We start from the raw sequence: 22,987 nt of genomic DNA on the forward strand, positions 1-22,987 counted from the left end.
ATATGTTATAATGAGGCTCTCAAATGTGTTCTCATAATTCTATAATGTATATTAAATATTTATTCTTCTAACTCTGAATGTAATCTAAAATAAACCTTATTTATATGCTAATTGGAAGCTTTAAAAGCAAACATGCAGTGTTGTAACAAATTTTAATTACCAAAGGATAAAATATAATATTCTGCTTAATAAAATGTATGAAGGATAATCAGATATGGGATTAGCTAATTTAATATCATTTTAAGTGAATGAATCATTATGAATAATTAGGACAAATTGTGTTTTTAGTGTCTTTAGTCATTGTTTCATTGATTACTGGGTAATTGGTGGTTTTGTGAATTGATTTCCAGAGTATTGTCTTTCAGCAAGTTGATTTTTGGCAAATGTACTTTCTTCCTATTTCAATCATATACTATTGAAAACATATATTTTCCATACTTTCTCTATAATACCATGTTTTTATTTTCAATTGGAGAAATTATTTCTTTTCTAATATGTTACACCAGTTTTGTTAATATGACTGGGAGAAATTGACAAGAATTCCCAAGGAATATAGAGATCTGAGTTCTTCACACTAATTTAACTTTTCTTCTAAGTAGATACAGGTAATATTTGTGTATCTGCCAAAGAAAATTCCATCCACTAAAAAATAAATGTGTGAAGACAAGAGGGCTAGTCACATGTAAGATATGAAGTGCTCATTATTAAAGTGACAGAGATCAACTTGTCATTAAAATGCAGGTCTGTGTTATATAGCTATAGGTAAAATATTCCAATGAAGATGGTACTATCTAGGCTTAGAGGGGCTGTTTTGGGGACAGGCTGATGAGGACCAGTTGTTAGCATGGCATAAAGGCAATGAATAGAAGGTTGGGGACTGAGGTAAGTGGGGTGATTCAAATTATTACCGGTTTCATGGAAAATTCAAGATGGTTGAATCAGGCTGAGTGCAGTGTCCACTAAAATAGTTTAGGATGGGAGAAGGTAGAAGCAGAAATGTTAAATAAAGATTAATATAGCAAACTCTATATACATATACTCGGTCTTCTTCTCTAAGATTCTTAAACAGTCATAAAATCAAATATAATACTAAGTATAATAATGTGTTGTTAGGTCTGGAACATATATGGATATGATATACATGGAAATTATAGACACAAAAGGAAGAAGGAATTGAATATGTATGAAGAACATTTCATATCTCACTGGAATTAAGTTAGTATAAATCTGAAGTAAATTCTGATAAGGTATATATTATAACCTCTAAACAATCACTAAGAAAAGAACTCAAGAGAACATACTAAAAACACTTATTGAAGTCATAAAATGTTACACTAGAACATATTCACTTGATGCAAAAGGAAGTAGTAGGGGAGGAATTAAAAGAACATATGACATATAGAAAGCTAAAAGTGAAATGACAGATATAAATCCAATCATGTCAATAATAACATTAAACGTGAATATATCAAACAATCCCTCAAAAGATACAGATAGACTGTACAAAATTATACAAGTTCTTTTATAGATTCAGTGAGACACTGTCTGCAGGAAACACACTTAAGATTAAAAGAAACACACTTAAGATTGAAGAGGTTGAAGCGAAAAGCATGAGAAAATATATATCATGCAAACAGCAACAATAGAAATGCTGGAGAGACTATACTAATATCAGAAAAAATATATTTTAAAGCAAAAAAAGTTACTAGAAATAAAAAGGGACATTTGTCAATTTATCAGATAATAGAACATTATAAACAAGTGTTTATTTAGTAACAGAACCCCAAAGTATATGAAACAAAAACTAGAAGAATTGGAGGAATAGAAAATTCAACTGTAACAATTGGACACTTCAATATCCCACTTTCAATAATGAATAGAAAAATTAGTCAGAAGAACAAGAGGGAAATAGAATTGAACAACACTATAAACCAATTAGACCTAATAAATCTGTATGGAATGTATTAGAGTCTAACTCAAACCAACAGCAGCAGAATACACAATTCTCAAGTTCATATAGAACATTTTCCAGGATAAATCGTATATTAGGCTACAAAATAAGTCTCAATAAATTTAAAAGGATTGAAAAATCACAAAAGTCTACTTTTGGCTACAGTGGAATTAAATTATAAACCAAAAACTGAAAGAAATTTGGAAATTCACAAATATATGGAAATTAAGCAACATACTCCTAAATAACCAGTGGGTCAAATAATAAGTTATAAGCGAAATTAGAAAATATTTTTAGATAAATAAAAATGAAAGCACAACATACCAAAATTTCCGAGCTGCATTACAGAGTACTCAGAGGGAAATTTATAGCTGTAAATGTAAATCTTTTAAAAAAGAAGAAATATCTCTAACTTTTCATGTAAAGCCACTAGAAAAAAAAGAGCAAACTAAACCTAAACAAAGAATAAGCAAGGAGATAGTAAATATTAGTATAGAAATTAGTGAAATAGAAGATGGAAAAATAGAGAAAATTTTAAAACGGAAGTTATTACTTTAAAAAAATCAACAAAATTGACAAACCTTATGTAGACTCACAAGAGAAAAAGACAGAAGACTGATGTTACTAAAGACAAGGATGAAAGAAGAAACATCACTACTGACCTTATAGAAATTAAAAAAATTTAAAGAAAACACTATAAATAACTGTATACCAACTAATTAAATAACTTATGTGAAATGAACACATTCCTACAAAGGCACAAGAAGGGACTTTAGAAAATATGAATGACTCCATTATCCTAAAAATTGTATAGAAATGCAAAGGATTACAAAGAGCCAAAATAATTTTGAAGAGAAAGGCAAACATGGAGACTGATGCTTCCTGATTACAAGAATGAACCTGCTCTACTCCACCAATTTTGGACCTTTATGATGATAACAAGGTTGAATTTAATGTTAAACAGAACTAATATAAGACCTTATTAATATTCACCAGAGAGAAATATACTAATCAATGTATATAATGTATATACTACCATTATATACAATGTATATAATGTATATACTACATTTATATACAATGTATATACTAATCAATGTATATAAAGATCATAGATTTAGTTATTTATTTGTTTTTCTTTTTAAAATTTGTATCCATTTAAGAGGAAAATAATAGATTTAAATGGTTTATTCTATTTTTAAAACTTCACATGAAAAATCAGTGTATATGAAATTACTGTGATATCAAAAATAATCTGGCTATGACATCTGATACTTCTCTGATGACTAAGGTTAATTCCACCTATCTTCCTGGTTCTGCAGATATCTCCTTCCTCCCTCATTATTCCGTGATTGCCTCATATGAAACCGTGAGCTTGATCAGAAAGGGTGACTTTCACACTTAGAAAAGGATCATTCTTGAGTCAAAGTTGTATGAATACAGTGGTTGCACTATTTCACCATATCATACATATTAATGCTGGTCACTTGTTTTGAAGGTTGACCGAGGGTGTTTACTGAGTTACGGGATATAGCCAATTAATGTTGTTATAATGATTCTACATTAGTTCAGAGAGTTTATAAAAGGTAACAAATAATAATTTGCATACTTTATTATTCTGCTCATGTTTGTTTCTCTTTTCTGTTCCCCAGATATTGTGTCTTAAAAATTTACAAATACTGAAATTGAGAAATAATCCTATCAAAGAAATTCCTTCTGAAATTCAACAACTTGAGTTCCTTAGAATTTTCACCATTGCTTTTAATTTAATTACTGTTCTTCCAACTGGGTAAGGTTGACAGTCTGAGATTATAAACACAGAAAATAATTTATAATTTTGAAAAAGATTAATTTCCCCTTTGAAAGCAGCTAACAACTTCTATTTAGTAATTTGTATTCTATTCTAATTAGCTAATATGCTTCTTCTTATGGTGTTAAAAACAATCCTACTAGCTACATACAGAGCAATTAATATGGGTCTAGTGACTATACATCTAGAAATATGTTATCTGAGTATGGGTTAAATTAACAGGAATTATCTAAAGCAGTTCAGGTGAGAGCCTTGCATCTATCTCTTGACAGCCTTTTTTTGGATATGGAAAGAACACTGAATTTGGAATGAATGTACAATTTGTTAGATCATTAATTACAAACAAAACTGAATGAACATCTTTATAAATGAATTTGGATGCAATTCCTTAGTTACCACAAATAAAACTCTTATTTTGCAAAGTATTATTCAACTATTTATGAGTCCCTCTCTCTCTTTGTGCTTAGAGATTCAATTTGTTAAATTCTAATTGGAATAAGTATCTTGTTTGACATTTGGTTAAGGTTTTGGTTTAAAACTTTCATTAGGAGTTAAATAATTACTAGTCCATACGTGGGAAGAAATCCATCTCTTTTATGTCCAAATATCAGCATTCCTATGGAGTTGAAAGGGTCTTAGATATCATATAAGCCAATCTCCTTAGTTTATAGATTAGGAAATTGAGGCCAAGAATGATTAAATTACTTTCTCCAGATCGAATATATAATTACCATCAACTTTAAAGTCAAATATTTTTAGATATTGCACTGATACACTTTGAATGTTATACTTTCATTCTTGTAATTAATTCAGCAGATATTCATGAAGCATCTATTTTAATATCATGTGCTCCTAGGAGCTCACCACCTAAAAGGAAGGCAGATAATTGAATACAACTGAGTAAAGTAAAATAATGGAGATGTACACAGTAAAATGTATGAGTTATGTGTAACCCATTCCAAAGGGTGAGAGATGGTTCCCTGGAAGATGTGGTATTTGATCCAAAGATGACTGAGTGTGAATTAGGTGGATTAAACAGGAGAGACAACAAAGGATAGTTGGGCCAATAATAGGGTGGATATTTCTTCAATGAAAAGTTACAACATATATGAAAAGAAGCAGCATATATAACATGAGATGGGAAATACAAGCAGTTTGCTGTTTTTGAAGCTTAGAGGGCAATGCCAAGTGGTAATAAATGGTACAGATTATCTGGGAAGCCTTGTGAACTAAGGTAAAGAATTTATGCTGTATGCAGTGAGAAACCTTTACAGGTTTTCCATAGGTGTGTGGTAGAGTCAAACTTACATTTTAGGTTATTCTAGTGGCAGTGTGGAGGATGGATGTGAGAGGATAAACAGAATTAAAGGTGATCAGTTGGAAAGCCATTGCAGTAGTTCAAGCAAGAGATGAAGAGAACTTGGACCAAGGCAATGGTAGTGAGCATGGAGAAGGAGGAACAAATTGTTATGAAATTGAAGTAAAACCTGTAATACCTAGAATTGAGACACAGAGGCTATAAGGAACAGAAGAATCAAAGTAAAAAAAAAAAAAAGTCAATTCAAGGTAACACCCAGATTTCTAGTTAGAGTGAAACAATTCAATCATGTAAAATATATTTATTGAGTATTTATTAAATACTGGGCTCTGTCCTAAGCATTGGGTTTAGATTGTTAAAAGAAAGGAGCATGATCTTTTCCCTCACGGGGTTTAGAATCCAGAGAAGGATACAGGAATTTTAATAAATGCCATAATAAATATATGAATATATAAATATAAAACATTCTAAGGGCTTTGACTGAAAAGAACAATATGATGTCAGGAGAAAAAAAATTGAGTCACTAAGAAAGGCGTATCTGAGGAAATGACATTTAAGCAGAAGTTTATGAATCCAGGCCAAGAATAGGAAAAAGAATATTCATGCAGTGGGAATAACATGTGAGGTAGAAAGGCTTGGACTCCACAAAGGCTGACAGGAAGCCAGCACGGCTTAGAGTAAAACTCAGGTGAGGTTTAGGAGTTGGATGGGGACTATATCCCATGAAGCTTTGAGGGTCAGGTGAGACATTTATAATTTATTTAAAGTGCATTGAGAAGCCATTGGTTGTTTTTAAGCACAAGAGTGACAAGGCTGAGGAGGTTTGAATGAAGAAAAATAATGAGTTTTGTTTTAGATTAACATATTGGTTTTAGATTTCTGTTTTCCATCACAAATCTAGACTTAGACATATTAACCTCACAGGAGAGTTTTGTGCTGGAGATATTTCTGGAGAAATGTCTGTGTTTCAAAGACAGATAAAGAAGAAATTATAAAAGACTGAGGAAAAGCCTCAAATTGCATAAAGAGAACCAAGTGTATCATGGAAGTCAGGGAAGTGGATTATTTTGAAAAAGAAGGATGACCAACAGTATCAAATACAATAGAGAAGCTCAGTAAGAGTAAAGGTGAGAACAGTTTTAGTGGAATGATGGCAATAAAAGCCAGCTTGCAGTGGGTTGTGATGGAATGGGAAGAGAGAAATTGGTAATAGTGTAGACCATTCTTTGTAGAACTTTAGAGGCAATGTGAGAAGAGCAATTAGATAAAAGCTATAGAGAATGTGAGATCTTAGAAACATTTTTGTTGTTAGATTTTTAAAGACTCAGGCATATTTACAGGATGTTGGAAAGAAACCAATAGGGAATAGATGGAAGATGTGGAAGGATGACAGATGATGCAGAATTTCACAGGAGATGGGAGGGGAAGAAGTCATCAGCTCAGGTGGAGATTCTGGTCTTGAACAGGAGGAGTAACCCTTATCTTCTAAAACTGGAGGTAGGTCCTAAAAATGAACATGTAAAATATATAGTTATAGGGGTAAGAAAACAGGAAATTCATTTAGTCAGCAAAGATTTATTTAGCTCCTATAATGCATCAGTTGAGAGAGATTACTATGAAATAACTTCAGATAATCTTTGAGAGCAAGAAGAATAATGATTGAAAAGAAATTTTAAAGAAAATTGTGATGATTTAGTATTGATATTGAGAGGAATGGAAAAGAACAGAGCACAGAAAAGTGAATGTTTGAGAGACGATGCTGTGGGCTTAGCTGAGACGGTTCTGGAAAATTCTAAAAGTCGATTGATACAACAAATGATTTTTTGAGTCTGACATCTTTCACTCAACATAAATTTTGGGGATTCACCCATGTTGTATATATCAGTATTCCATTCCTTTTTAATGATGACCTCATGTCATATGGCCTCAGCCATTTCAGCAAAGTCAAAAATAGAAATGGGATTAACTGGGAATGAAATCTGTGGACAAGTCTTTTGTCTTATGGAATGATACCCATGAAATACATGGGAACCCCAACAGGTTCTTGAAGATTTTATACTAATAGAAATGTTGCCAGAGTGTATTAAGGACAAAGACAGTATGAAATGAAAAAACGCTGTCAGATCTCCAAAATTCCATGGTCAGGAAACAGCTGAATATGTGTGCCAACTTTCATGAAAAAGGGATGATGATTCAGAGGGTGGTGCCAGGAACCCGGGAGGATGAAGCCAGGAGCACAGAAGGTGGAGCTGTGATTCCAAAAGACAGAGCCAGGAGCCAGGAGGGTAGAAACTGGAAAGTAGGCGGCAGAGCTGGGAGCTACTGCTCATTATTCCCAGGCCTGGAAACCAAATGAAGTTTACTCAGTCCTATTTCAGAATTGCTTGGGATTGGTAATTCCTGTTTACCTTTCATTTTCTCCCTTTTGGACCAGAATATCTATAACTTATCCTATGCCTGTCTCACAGATGTATTTTGAGAGCAGATAACTTGTTTCTTTAATATCATAGATCCACAAATGGAGAAAAGTTGTACTTCTGGATGGGTTATATCTGGAGCCTCACCTATACCTCACCTACACCTATGAGATATGGGACTTCGGAGATTTAGATGAGATGTTGAACTTTGAGTTGATGCTGTAAAGGGTTAAGACCTTTCAGGAGATTGAGATAAGTGAATGCATTTTGCATGTGGGATAGATGTGAATCTTTAGGGATGAACTGTGATAGGCAGAATAATGGTCCCCAGAGATGTTTGTATTCTACCAGAACCTGTGAATATGTTATATTACAGGGCAAAGGGAAATTAAGTTTGGAGATGAAATTAAGGGTTCCAATCAGCTGATCTTAAAGTAGGGAGATTATTCTGGATTAGTTGAGTGGTCCCAGTCAAATCACATGAGCTCTTAAAAATGGAAGGGGGATGCAGAAGCATTTGTCAGATACCACCTGAGGACTTGGCTTGCTTTTGTTGGTTTTGAAGATGGAGGAAGGGAGCCATGAGTCAAGGAATGAGGCAGCTTGAAAACCTGGGAATGGCCTTCAGCATACGGCCAACAAGAAAACAAGGGCCTCAGTTCTACAGCCGGAAAGAACTGAATTCTGCCAATAGCCTGCATGAGTAAGGAAACAGATTTTTCTAGAGCCTCCAGATAGGAATGCAGTCCTACTGATGCCTTAATGTTAGTAGGGTGAGACCTGTGCAGACTTCTGACCTATATAACTATAATTAACAAATCTGTGTTGTTGTACACCACTGTTTGTGTTGCAATTTGTTATGGCAGTAACAGCTAAACTAAAACTAAAACTAAACCAGTCAAAGATTTCAACTCTTGTGGGGAGATGAAACTCTTGTTTATTTTGGTGGCTAAGTATTGTATTTAAAAGATTGTCTTTTTAATTCTTTTCATTATTAGTCTTTTTCTTATAGTTTCCGTATGTTAAAATATGCATACATATTTTTTCCCAGATTTATTATTTTGGTACCTTCTCAAAGTTTTACTAAAAGTATAATGGAGTAGTTTCACTGTTATCTTTGCATTCCTAACAAGATCTTGCTAAGTTTCATGAGACTCAAAGTGATAGAGTAGAAAAAGCAAGATACTTCCAGAGGCAAGCTCTGCCCTTTATGTGCTATAGACTCTGGCAAGCCACTGACCTACTCTTTTTTTTTTTTCTTTTTCTTTTTTTTTTTTTGAGACAGAGTCTTGCTCTTGTTGCCCAGGCTGGAGTGCAATGGCAGGATCTTGGCTCACCACAACCTCTGCCTCCCAGGTTCAAGCAATTCTTCTGCTTCAGCCTCCTGAGTAGCTGGGATTACAGGCATGGCCACCATGCCTGGCTAATTTTTTGTATTTTTAGTCGAGACTGGGTTTCACCATATTGGCCAGGATGGTCTCGAACTCCTGACCTCGTGATCCGCCCACCTCGGCCTCCCACAGTGCTGGGATTACAGGCGTGAGCCCCCGTGCCAGACCCTGACCTACTCTTAACTTCAGTTTCCATCTGAAAGTTTAGAAAACTAACACTTGTTGGCCGGGCGTGGTGGCTCAAGCCTGTAATCCCAGCACTTTGGGAGGCCGAGACGGGCGGATCACAAGGTCAGGAGATCGAGACCATCCTGGCTAACACGGTGAAACCCCGTCTCTACTAAAAAATACAAAAACCTAGCCGGGCGAGGTGGCGGGCGTCTGTAATCCCAGCTACTGGGGAGGCTGAGGCAGGAGAATGGCGTGAACCCGGGAGGCGGAGCTTGCAGTGAGCTGAGATCCGGCCACTGCACTCCAGTCTGCTGGGCAACAAAGCGAGACTCGGTGTCTCAACAAAAAAAAAAAAAAAGAAAAGAAAACTAACACTTGTCTTCAAGGATGTTACAAAAATTAGGTAAGAAAATCTTGTAAATTGGCTGGGCGTGGTGGCTCACCATGTAATCCCAGCACTTTGGGAGGCCAGGGTGGGCGAATCACGAGGTCAGGAGATCAAGACCATCCTGGCCAACATGGTGAAACCCCATCTCTACTAAAAATACAAAAATTAACCGGGCATGGTGGCACGTGCCTGTAATCCCAGCTACTCAGGAGGCTGAGGCAGGAGAATCGCTTGAACCAGGGGAGGTGGAGGTTGCAGTGAACTGAGATCACGCAGCTGCACTCCAGCCCGGCGACAGAGTGAGATCCATCTCAAAAAAAAAAAAAAAAAAAAAAATCTCGTAAATTATTTTTAAAATCCTTCAATTATTTTCACAGATTTGTCTCTTTTCCTTTATTTCTAAAATAAAATAAAAGGTGCAATATTTTTGAAATTATGTAACGATTGTTTCAAGGTAGGGCAAATTAGAAGTTAATAAAGAAAAAAAAATTCTATTTGAGTAAAGCACACATGTACTGAGGCCTACATTTTTGTTCCTAAGGTTTTGCTTTGAGCTGCTTAGGGCATACTGTGTGAGGCAGCATGGAGGCAGGAAAGCTCAGCTTCCGCGGAAGAACAGGGGCCTCCTATTGGGGGCGGGTGGATCGACACTCCCATGTTATGCTTGGAACTTTATTACTATAAAAAGCTCTTTGATTTGTCTTTTCAACTCTCTTATAAAATGAAGCTAGGCCGGGCGCGGTGGCTCAAGCCTGTAATCCCAGCACTTTGGGAGGCCGAGACGGGCAGATCACGAGGTCAGGAGATCGAGACCATCCTGGCGAACACGGTGAAACCCCGTCTCTACTAAAAAAATACAAAAAACTAGCCGGGCGAGGTGGCGGGCGCCTGTAGTCCCAGCTACACAGGAGGCTGAGGCAGGAGAATGGCGTAAACCCGGGAGGCGGAGCTTGCAGTGAGCTGAGATCCGGCCACTGCGCTCCAGCCCCGGCGACAGAGCGAGACTCCGTCTCAAAAAAAAAAAAAAAAAAAAAAAAAAAAATGAAGCTAATGAATCACTTCAAAAATCCAAATTTTTTTTCTCTTCCCAAAGCTTTTGTAGAAAAGATAAAAGATAAAAAAGGGAGAAAAAGGGAGGTGGGGTGAAGAAAAGTAAAGGACAGAGACAGGTTTTAGACTCATGCCCTGAGGTTATGCAGAAACAACTGTGGCAAAGGTTAAAACAAAAAGTCTTTATCTTTTCCTCAGTGGATAGCAGGAGAAAAATGACATAGAAAATAGCTACTTCAACTAAGGGAGTCAAATCTTTGCCTTACTTGTTTGACTCAATTTGCTTTAATTGGCAGGTACGTTCTTTGGGAAAGAGAAACTACTTGGAACAAAAAGAACCTAACAGCCTACTTGAAAGCCCTGTCTTAAGAGCAGATTCTGAAATTGTACACGTTTATTTCCCCATATTGTTATTTATTAAAGAAGGGGATTAAATTGCCTTGCCTCCACATATCTGATGAAAAGGGATAGCTACATTTTATTTCATACCAAATTGGATAAATTGCTTAACCTCTTACAGCTTCCATTTTTTTTAATCTGTAAAAAACAACAATCCTATATTGGTATGGTAAAAGATCATTCTAAATTGCCATATAGTAGGCTTTTAATAAATACTTATATCAGTGTGGTGGTCATTGCTGATAATACATGAAATTATTAATGCTAGTCTAATCTTGCAAGCTAACAGAAGGGCTCTAGTTTAAGCAGCTCATTGGCCAATAATATGCTACTAAATAAAGCAATGAAATAAATGTAAAAAATTTTACATATCCTAAAAAATGTGATAGATTTGGTATTGGTGGGGCATAGAGTATCAGACCAAACTGAGGGTGTCGGAACAGATTTTCTCTGTAAAAACCATATATAAATGACATAAACTTCAACTCTAGAACCTATTCAGCTTCCTCAGTGCTGCCTACACCTGTTACATCTCACAGTCAGCAGGAATATGCATCCATAGTGAAAGCCTGGAACCAAACTAGGTTGCCAGAGCCAAAGAAATACGGGAAGATGGAATGACTCCAGAAACTGCCTGAGGCAAGAAAATGATATGATATTGAATTGAAAGACAGAGCAAATGGTATTAACATTTTCTTTACCGAGATGATAAGAAGTCAGAGATGAACATTGAATTGAAAAGGCATTTCTTTTGTTTTCCTAGTCAATCTCATTAACTTCTCAGAGCAAATTATTTTAAATTAACTGGGGTCACCATTCCTTTCATTCAGTTATGATTTACTCAGCACTTACCATGTACTAGACGCTGTGTAAGGCATTGGATATATAGAAATATAAAATTGAATCCATGTCCTCTGGAAGCTCATAATTTTAGGAGGCAGACATTTATTGCACAATGTGATGGGTACTATGAGAGGGTGAGCAGAGAAGTACAGAAGAGGCGTCTCACCCAGTCTGAAGGATTTGGGAAGAGTTTGTTGGATGATATCTGAGCCAAGACAAAAAATGAAAAGACAATGATCAAAGAGTCAAGCTTGGGGAAATTTTACGTGTTATTTAGAGATATGTGATAACTGGTTAATTCAGGGAATTTTAGCAAATAAATGCTGGACCACAGAGGAATATGGGGGACAAGTAGCATGGGACCAGATCATGAGGACCTTATATGCCATGTTAAGATAGTAAGAAGTTAGTGAAAAATTCTGCTCATGATGCCTTAAAAATCATACAAATAACTTTTCACCTTTTATTTATATGGAAAACAAGAAAGTCTTTGAGAACAGCACATACAAAGAAGGGGGTGTTTACTAGGGGTTATGATGACTACGATACTGAGGCCTTGAATTCCAGTCTTCAAGAAGCAATTCCCACTTCCATCCCCTAGGAGTCACGGCTTGTGACAGCGCAACTATGTTTTTACAGACTGTTTGTATTCTTTGGTTCTCACCTTTAAGTACCTGTCTTGATGGAAAGAAAGATCAGAGGTATTTTACTAGAAAAATCTTAATGCAATTGTAGTGGGTTGAATTTCCCTCAGAAATTCATGTCCATATAGAACCTTAGAATGTGACCCTGTTTGGAGATAGGGTCTTTGCCGATGCAGTTAGTTAATATAAGGTCATACTTATACCAACTTGGTTAAGCGTGGGCCCCAAATTCGATGGCTATTGTCCCTATAAGAAAGTCATGTGAAGACAAAGACAGAGGTTGGAATTATGCTGCCACAAGCCATGGAATGCCAAAGGTCGCAGGCAACCACTGGGAGCTGGGGGAGAAGCAAGGGACAGTTTCTCCCTCAGAGCCTCCGAAGGGAACCAGCCCTGCTGACACCTTCATTTTGGACTTCTGGCCCCCTGAACTGTGAGAAAATAACATTTCTGTTACTTTAAGCCACCCAGATGATGGTAATTTGTTATGTCATCTCTAGGAAACTAATGCGACAAGCAAAAAAAAAAAAAAAAAAAAAGTAAGTAATAATGAAAACTTCTCAGGTGACTTTTTCTAAATAGGGCCTTGTCCACTCCAAAAATCTCAAACTGGTCTTAATGGATAGATGAGTAATTCTTAGGAATTTTCACAGTAATTACACCATCTATAATGAAAAGAAGTTGATATAAATTTCAAGATCTTAGAAATCTGGTTTCTATACTCCTGCCTACTTACTCAAGTACTTATTTATTCCCAGTGATGATACATAATCATTTCTACAATTAATTTTTTCTTTCTATTTAAGGTTATTTTCCTTGTCTTATCTTGAAGAACTTGATGTTTCCTATAATGAACTCACTTTTATTCCAAATGAAATTCAGAAACTCAGGTATTTTGGAAGTACATAGAAAGTTATATGCCCCTTAATTATATATTTAATAATGATTGTGATGGAGAAAATTGAGTCCTTTCGTTTATTTAATAGCCATAACATGTAATCTGTGAAGTACAAAGTTTACCAAACATGTAATTTGAATGACTGGTGTACAGTATTTTTAAGACATAGCATTTTCAGGATTTAAAGAACAGTACAGATGACTACTTAACAGAATGGATAAGCTACTTACGTCCATTTGTCTCTGTGTGTACCTGTGACTCTTACTATGTTTCATTTATTTTTTGTAAGGAAATACATATACGCAAAATGCTAATAATACAAAATATAATTTTTGTGCAAAGCTTCAATTCTAACATTAATAAAACTCTGAAGTTTACCTATGTCCTTATAGGTCAGTATCATACTGTTTTGATTGTGACTTCAGAATAATTTTTAATAACTAGTAGGGAGATTATTTTTCAATAATAGTCTCTTAACTGTTCTCTTTAGAACATAATCCTTATGATCATTTTGTGTAATTTCTAGCACATCCAGCAACACACATAATCACAAATTTAGAATTTTAATTGCAATTGCATAGAGTTTACTCATAAATTTGGGAGAATTTATATTTTTGATGATAAATTTTTCCACTCTAAAACATTTTTTTCATTTTTTCAGATCTCATTTTATGTTCTTCATAAGAATTTATGAGTCACTTCATATTTTTCCTAATAACCGTTTCTAAGTGTTTTATAATTGTGATTGTTACTATGAATGTAATGTAATATTTCTCTTATTTCCACTTGCTAACTATTTTCAGTACAGAATAGAGAAAAGCTATGTACTTCTTTATATTAACTTAAAACTAATGTATGTAACCAAGTTCTCCTGTTAGTTCTGATTTAGTTTTACTGCATTTTATTTTGTTGCCTAGGAACGTAATCTTCCATTTAGCAGAATGAGATAATTTTATCTCTGCTTTTAAAATATTTAAATCAATTATTTAATTTCCTATGTGAGAATCTCTATATTTTAGTAGGAAACTTCAGCCTGTTCATATTTATTATGACCAACATATTTAATTTTTTGCTTTTCATTTTACTTTGTACTTAGTATTTATTTACTTTCCCCCTTTCCTGCCTATTTTTTTAGGATGCTGTTTATTCTCTTTTTAAATTTTTGAATTTATTTTACTTTTAATTTTTAGAGACAGGATCTCACTCTGTCACCCAGGCTGGAGTGCAGTGGCACGATCATAGCTCACTATGGCCTTGAACTCCTAGACTCCCACAATTCTCCTGCCTCTACCTCCTGAATAGCTGGGACTACAGGTGTACACCACCATGCCTCGCTGATTTTTTTATATTTTGTAGAGATGGGGGTCTCACTATGTTGCCCAGTCTGGTCTCAAGCTCCTGGCCTCAAGTGATCCTACCACCTCTTTTTTTCTATCTTATTAATTTTGGCATTCTATTGTACTTCCCTCATCTGTTAGTGGTGATCTTTCCTTTTCCCAAACTCATAATCAAACACATTTTCTTTAATGTTTTATAAAGGCAAAATAAAAACTACTTCCCCCACCGTGATGGTCTATCTCCCCACTGCTGCCTTCTTCTGCTGTTCGTTGAGACCTTTAGAACACTGTTATTTTCCTGCTTTCTTTCCAAACTCATCTTCCCCTTATCCAACTCTAGGCTTTGCTGAAATAGTTTAGAAAATTTTGTTTCAGATTCTCATTAGTATTTTCCTTTGCATCATGTCTCTTTTTATTAAAGAATGTTTATTTAGCACTTAAATCTTACAAGTATTTTAGTTCATTCTCCTTTTGTATTTATCTGTATGTATTTCAAGACTCATTGTTTACAGCTGTTTCACTCCTTTCCTGTCACCTGGAACCTGGCCATGTCTCTTTTGATTCATTGGCTGTTTAGCTTTTTTCCTTAAGTATTTTCCTCAGATGGAATCCATAGGTAATTTTTCTCAGAATCTTTAACCCTGACAAATAAATGATGTCTGGAGTGAATGGACAAGCTTGCATTCAGCGTGTTTCACAGTAACCTCCATGATTGTGTCCTCCTCTAGTTCCCAGGGTGCTGGGGAGGCACCTGATGCCAATTTGATTCTTTTTTTCTCCCTAAGTGACTTTCATTCTTAACTGGAAAGACTAAGATTCTCCCATAATCTTTGACCTTTCAGAATTGTATTAGATTATGCTTACAAGTTGTCTTTTTTTAAAACTGTCTTTCCTGGAATTCAGTGAATTCTTTTAATCAGCCAGCTCAAACTTCTCTTTTCTGGTTAAGAAAATATGTTTAACTATTTCCTCATCTGTTTCATATTTTCTTCCTAAAATGCCTATATTTACATGTTAGATCTCCTAGATCTGATTTCCGTGGTACTAGATTTTTCCTCGTGGTTTTTCTTTCTTTCTTTATTTTTTTGTTTTGAATTATTTCTTCTACTTTGTCTTTGCCTCTAATTTGGATCCCCATGAAGACCATGTTCTTCTTTCATTCATCCACTTAACTTTTTAGTTTTACAAATTATGCATTTTGGTTCCAGAACATCTCTGTGTGTCTGTGTGTGTTATATTTGAATCTTGTTTCCCCACCCCCCCTCCCCAACTTTTTATCCATCCCTCCACAGAAGGTGCTTGTCCCAGGACCTTTGCTTTGTGTGTTCTATGTGTTTTTCTCTTCTGGCCACTCTTTTTTCCATGCAAGTCCAATGGCAGTCACAGAACACCACTGAGAATGCTAAGAAAGTGAGTGGTGGACCAGGAGGAAGCTTCTCTGCATCCCAAGGTGCTCAGCTGCCAAGGCAGTCTCAACACAGAGCTATTCTAGCTTTAAGGATGGTTTAGCGGCCAGGCGCGGTGGCTCACAGCTTAATCCTAGCACTTTGGGAGGCCGAGGCGGGTGGATTGCCTGATAGCCACTAACAGATTAGGGAAGTACAATAGAATGCCAAAATTAATAAGATAGAATAAAAGAAGTGATAGGATCACTTGAGGCCAGTAGCTTGAGACCAGACTGGACAACATAGTGAGACTCCCATCTCTACAAAATATAAAAAAATTAGCGAGGCATGGTGGTGTACACCTGAGGTCAGGCGTTCAAGACCAGCCTGGCCAACATGGCGAAACCCTGTCTCTACTAAAAATACAAAAATTAGCCAGGCGTGGCGGTAGCGGGCGCCTGTAATCCCAGCTACTTGTGAGACTGAGGCAAGAGAATCACTTGAACCCAAGGGGCAGAGGTTGCAGTGAGCCAAGATCGGGCCACTTCACTCCAGCCTGGGCAACACAGTGAGACTCCATCTCAAAAAAAAAAAAAAAAAAAAAAGGTTTAGCCTCCCCCTAACTCTCTTAGAACTCATTGAGGGGAAGGAGGCAGCTAAACAGGTGTGTCCTCCAAGATAGACCAACTCAGACAGGGAGAGCCTCACCATGGCTGTTCTGGTGAGCCGTGGTGAACCTTCACTAGCATTTGCCTAGGGGGTGCCACACTCATTCTGATTGTCCACATAGAGTTTGTATTTCTCAGCTTGGGCTACTATAACAAAATACTATAGGCTGGGAAGTTATAAAAACCAGAAATTTATTTCCCACAGGCTGGGAAGTCCAATATCAAGGCCCCAGCAGATGTGGTGTCTGGTGACGGCCCCCTTCCTCATAGATAGCCATCTTCTCACTCTAACCTCACATGGCAGAAGGGGTGAGGGGTCTCTCAAGTCTCTTTTATAAGGGCACTAATCTCACTTATGAGGGCTCCCACCCTGACCTAGTCACCTCCTAAAGGCCCCACCTCCAAATACCATCAACTTAAGGTGAAGATTTCAACATTTAAATTTTGAGGGGACAGAAACATTCAGACCAGAGCAGGACTCTCTCCTGCTGGCCCCTAGGCTTGTGATTTGTGCAGAAGAAAAAGGTGGCCATGCCAGCTCTCTCAGGACTGTGGCAGAGTCCAGGATTTTGCTCACCTTTTTCAGACCATGAGAGGTGAATTAGTCAAACTCTGGTTGAGGGATGAAGAGAGCTGAGGTGCCATCTTCCTAGCCTCATTGTTTTAAATACCCTTGTTGATCACATTTTAATGTTATCAGCAGGAGTCATAAATAAGTTACACTGTGTGGATATAAGATGTGAAACTAGACTGTAAATGAGAATCTAGAGGCCCTCAGCAATTTGTTTCCTAAAGTTCATATATCAGCCTTTTCACCTCTAATACATTTGACAAGTTGGACCAGCCTTCGATTTGATTTTGATGGGTCTCTCATGAATAGACTCTTTTCTGTCTGCTTCTAGGACTAATTAGAAAGGAGATACATGACTGTACAAAAATACCATTGAGGCAAATGAAAATAAGAAAATCAGTAATGTTGGCTCTGTTTGAATAAAGAATAAGGGTTATTAGAAGTAATTGACACAGAAAAAACCCAGAGGACCCAGTTAATGAAAAGTTTAAGCACAAAATAGCACATAATATGTTTTGATAGCATAAATTTCACTATTTTGATTGGGCTTGAATGAAAAAATATATATGTATTGATGTTTAATTTGTCTAAGAAAATATATTCTGTGAATCATACTATACTATATTTTATGTAATATGACATTGATTAGTCTTGTGTTTGTGGATATTTTTTGTTCCATAGTGATGACATATTGCAAAAATCCAAACTATATACTTAAACTGTGCTATTCGCTCAAATGCACTTATTTGCATAATACTATATTGGTTCAGTTGCTTTAGAAATTAATTCTATTGATTCTAAAGAAATACTTAAATTCATACTTGTGTTTTATTGGTACTAGGTTTGATGCCAATTTTTAAGAACGATTGAGGCAGAATTTTACTTTAATATTATGAATTGTGTAATACCTTTTAAAGTATGGTGTCCTTTATTTACAGATCACTTGAAAGACTGACCGTTGATGGGAATGAACTGAATTTTTTCCCACATGGAATTTTGAAGCTTAACCTGACAAAAATTCAGTTTGAGAATAATTTCACTCATCCTTGTTTTTGGAGAGAGAATTCTTTGAATAATCCACAACAACTTACTCAAATTATTTCTTTGTTCATTGTCCAAAATAAACTACATAAATTTTATGATAAGATCCCAGTAGAAGTTCAGAAGTTACTAAACTGGTGAGCAAATGCTAAAGCCCTTTTAACCAAAATATATCTTTAAGCATTTAAAACGTTCTTCATTACAGGCTTAGATGACAGTGTCACTAACACGCACACGTACTCCATGACACACACAAAACCATACACACAATTCTTCACATCGCTCCACCCAGTTCTTCAGGTATAATAATGTAGTCTGAATCCAACCCCATTGTGTGATATTCTCAAGTTGTTACTTAACTCCAGTGTGAAATGTTAGTTGTCTATATGGTGGTTGCATAAATCTTTTCTATGAATTTCTGAGTTCATAGAAGTGGATTCTTCCAAAAAAATTATTTGGCTCCAGGCACACTATTCTGGGAGGTGTTTCACTCCACTGTGACGTCATGGAGACCAGGAATAGAGCAGGCATGCATGGAGTAACCTCCCTCACAGTATCAATGACCAGCGTTGGAATCATTGCCTAATCTCAAGACCAGGGGACTTAAACTCCCACATCCTTACAGTCCACTTAGGTGTGTCGCTTATTTTCTTCAGACGGTAGAAGACCACTTTTATTGAATTACTGGCCATCAGTGCTTAGGTTATTAATTTAACAAATATTTGCTATATGCCTAAGTAAAATGGCTTCCCAGGCATATATAAATTATAAACATTGACTCAATAAAAGGCAGGAAACCTAAACAGCCTAGTAACTATTGGAGAAATTGAACAGTGGTTAAAAATCTACCTATGAAAAAGGAACTAGGCCCAGAAGGTTTTGATTTTAACGTATTAAGATGTCAATATTAGTGAATGCACATGAGAAAGTAAGAAAAATCACAAAGGCAGTAATTTTTTTGAAGAATTATAACCTAACTGGTGTGTGGTAAACAGATATGGGATCATGAGATTTGGATTCACCACAAGGTACTTGGGAAGCTGAATTTGAGATTCCTGAATTAAATGTGGACTCCAAAAGAGGCTTAATGGTCCCAGAGCAGTGAACTAACTCTCCCAGCAGAAAAAAATGTTTTTGAGAGAAACATCCTCCATTTAGACTGTAAACGTTCCAGAAAGTTATGTTCAAATGAATATTAGCTCACAGCTTAAAGAAATTTCCAAATATATGAGGAAACAAGCCACCAAGAAAAAAGCAAAACAATCAAACAGATACTAATTTCCAAGGACCTAGGATATTAGTATTGCAACTGTGACCAGAAAAACATGAGAAAGAAATGTTAAGTAAAATGAAATTCTAGAAACTAAAAAATAATAGTTAACATTAACTCAATGCGTGAGTTAAACAGCAGATTATACACACATGAAGAGAGATCTGAAGAAATTATAGTAAATATGCAGACAGGAGGTAAAGAGAATGGAGAAAAAAGGACAAGATTTAACATACACTTACAGACCCAGAAAGTGAGAACAGAGAGAATGGTAGGAGTCATTATTCAATGAGATATTGGCTACAGATTCTTAGAAGTAAAAGATGTGAATTCGGCCGGGCGCGGTGGCTCAAGCCTGTAATCCCAGCACTTTGGGAGGCCGAGACGGGCGGATCACGAGGTCAGGAGATCGAGACCATCCTGGCTAACACGGTGAAACCCCGTCTCTACTAAAAAATACAAAAAACTAGCCAGGCGAGGTGGCGGGCGCCTGTAGTCCCAGCTACTCGGGAGGCTGAGGCAGGAGAATGGTCTAAACCCGGGAGGCGGAGCTTGCAGTGAGCTGAGATCCGGCCACTGCACCCCAGCCTGGGCGACAGAGCAAGACTCTGTCTCAAAAAAAAAAAAAAAAAAAAAAAAAAGATGTGAATTCACAGACATCATCAGGAGCTCTATAAAAGCTAAGTAAAATACCTTGTGGCAAAACTGAAGAACCCCAAAAACAAAGATAAGAACCTAAAATCACCCAGGAAAAAAAAAATCACTTACAAAAAACAACAAATCAACTGCCAGCAACAGTGGACCAGTGACTGAAAAAAAATATTATTTTGCCCAGCAAAGCTTTCAAGAACAAGAGAAAACATGGTATTTTTATATAAACCAAAACAGAATTTGCTCCCAATAAATTTTCACCAAAGGAAGTTGCAAAGGGTGTACATCGACAAAAGAAAAATGATTCCGGAAGCAAGTTCTGAGAGGCAAGAAGGAATGGTGAGAAAAGCAGTTGGAAAATATGTAGGTAAACAAACATGATCTCTATGAAATCCTAATAACAAATGCGGGGTTTAAGAAATATAACTAAAACCAGACATCAAACAGTTAGAAATACAATTTTTAAAAGATACTTTTTATGATAGGAAGAAACAAACCTAATGTATAAATATATTAAGTGAAAAATGTGTGAAACATTATGGATAAAAAGCTAAATCTTTATAAAATAGTGAAGGCTGAATTAAATGGAAGAGATATAGATACTTAGGGATAATAAGATTCAGTACTAAAAACACATGTTATTCCCAAATAGAGCTATAAATTCAATGCAATTCTGGTGAAGATGCCAATAGAATGTTCTCAGGAACTTGATAAGCTTATTCTAAAATGTATGTGGAAAAGCAGAGGCTCCAAATAGCCAAAAGAAACCTGAAAGAGAAGCCTAACATAAGAGGCTTGCCCACCAGACATCAAGACTTACTACAAAGTTAGAGAAGGCAATAAAGGTTGGTATTAAGTTCAAGGAAAGGCAAATCAACCAATGGAAGAGAAAACAACCCAGTTATTTTGTTCTGATGCATGTAGGAAAACTTGACATTTGACAGAATAGCCCTGTGGATCAGTAGTGAAAGAATAGACTTTTGAATAAATGATGCTGAGACATTTGGTCATCCACAAGGAAAAAACAATAAAATCAGATTCCTGCTATATATATGGCACCATCAGACACACAAAAAAATCATTTCCATTTTGATTAAAGATTTAAATATGAAAAGCAAAACTTTAAAGCTTTTACAAGCAAGTGTAGAAGGCTCTCTATGACTTCATGGTAGGCAGACATATCTTAAACGCAATGCAAAAAATATAAACAGTAAAGCAAAGTTTTATAAATTTGACAAAAGTGTAATATTTACGTAAATATAAGATACTATCAATGAAATTAAAAGACAAGCCATTAACTGGAAGAAGATATTGCAATGCTTAAAATAGTTGAATAATATATATATATTATTACTATATATATATACACACAGACACACATATATATAGAGAGAGAGAGAGTAGTCATCCCTTATCCTTGGGAGATGCATTCCAAGACCTCCAGTGGATGCCCGAAACCATGGGTAGCACTGAACCTTATATACATTGTGCTTTTCTATACATGCATATCTATGATAAAGTTTAATTTATAGGGGTGGTGGCGCCTGAGGTCACCATGGCTACCAAGCACAAAACCGCAGGGCCAGTGGTACCTTTGTTTGTGGATCGATACTTCATTCACTGGTACAAAGCAGATGTCAAAGGAAAATCTTGTGAGGACCACTGTATACCACAGCACTCTAACCGAATATGTGTTACCACATTGACAGAATCTCATCCAGTTCTTCAAAGTGGAAAAACAATTAAAAGCATTCCCTGTCAGATCAGTACCAACTGTAGCAGACTTCAGAACAAGGTCTCTGGGAAATGTAAGCGGGGGGCACAGTTTCTAACAGAACTTGCACCGCTCTGTAAGATTTACTGTTCAGATGGTGAAGCATATACTGTATCTAGTTGTTTTAGAGGATGTTCGATGGAAGTGATTGAAAACATTCTCCATAAGCCATCTATTCTTCAAGAAAAGCCATCCACTGAAGGCTACATTGCAGTTGAGTTACCCAAATTTGAAGAAAGTAAAAACATAACAGAAGGGTTACTGACACAAAAACAGTATGAAGAAGTCATGGTGAAAATGCATTAATGCCATGCATCAACGTCATGAGGACTGACATGGAGCAAAAAGCAAAGCCGGATTCTTGTTACCTGACCTAAACCATCAGTCCACAGAAGGAGAACCAGTATATGTGACGCATACTTCACAGCCATACGCCGGGGAGGCCTAGTGCTTCACTGAACTTCGTTTTCCCTCTCTGGCTTTCGTAATGAGCCTTGGTTCCCATTTGTCTTCAGCCTGCCAGATCTGGCCTGCCCTTGTACTCACCCTGTTCTCTTGCATCTCTCTAACAACTGGCGTGCAAGGAATGTTTTTCTGATTAAAAACAAGCAAACAAAGCTCTTTGAAGAAAATTTAGAAAATATAGGAAAGTTTTAAGTAGCCAAGTAAAAATAATTTACTCATTATCCCATAATCCAGCAGTAAATACATTTGACCCTTGAACAACATGGGTTTGAACTGTGAGAGGGAACCATAAACGAATCAAAAATATATCGTTAACCAAACACAAAACCCACTTATAGAGCAGGCTGACTTTTCATATACTCAGTTTCCAGAGGACCGACTGCAGGACTTGAGTTATGTGTGGATTTGGGTATATGTGGAAGGTCCTGGAAGGAATCCCCCATGTAAACCAAGGGATAACCGTACTACATTTTAACCTACTTCTGTTTGAACATTATAGTATGGTTATTGCTTTTGCCTCATTGTCCTATTAGTTTGAAGTTTGA

At 36.3% G+C, this 22,987-nt stretch overlaps 2 protein-coding genes across 2 annotated transcripts in view; both read left to right on the forward strand.

Annotated features, from left to right (window-relative positions):
* The window catches only part of LRRC63 (leucine rich repeat containing 63), a 65,595-nt gene that overhangs the window by 36,164 nt on the left and 6,444 nt on the right, over window positions 1-22,987 (forward strand). The window contains exons 7-9 of the mRNA XM_050766391.1: window positions 3,604-3,740; window positions 13,189-13,272; window positions 18,180-18,419. Of these exons, the coding sequence (XP_050622348.1) occupies window positions 3,604-3,740; window positions 13,189-13,272; window positions 18,180-18,419 (461 nt within the window). The remainder of the gene's footprint in view (window positions 1-3,603; window positions 3,741-13,188; window positions 13,273-18,179; window positions 18,420-22,987) is intronic.
* On the forward strand, window positions 21,635-22,333 carry LOC126940465 (protein Abitram-like). Its single transcript, XM_050766382.1, has one exon. The coding sequence runs from the start codon at window positions 21,759-21,761 to the stop codon at window positions 22,281-22,283; it is 525 nt and encodes a 174-aa protein (XP_050622339.1). The 5' UTR covers window positions 21,635-21,758; the 3' UTR covers window positions 22,284-22,333.

Source organism: Macaca thibetana, chromosome 17 (genome assembly GCF_024542745.1).
Source record: "Macaca thibetana thibetana isolate TM-01 chromosome 17, ASM2454274v1, whole genome shotgun sequence".
Classification (NCBI taxonomy): domain Eukaryota; kingdom Metazoa; phylum Chordata; class Mammalia; order Primates; family Cercopithecidae; genus Macaca; species Macaca thibetana.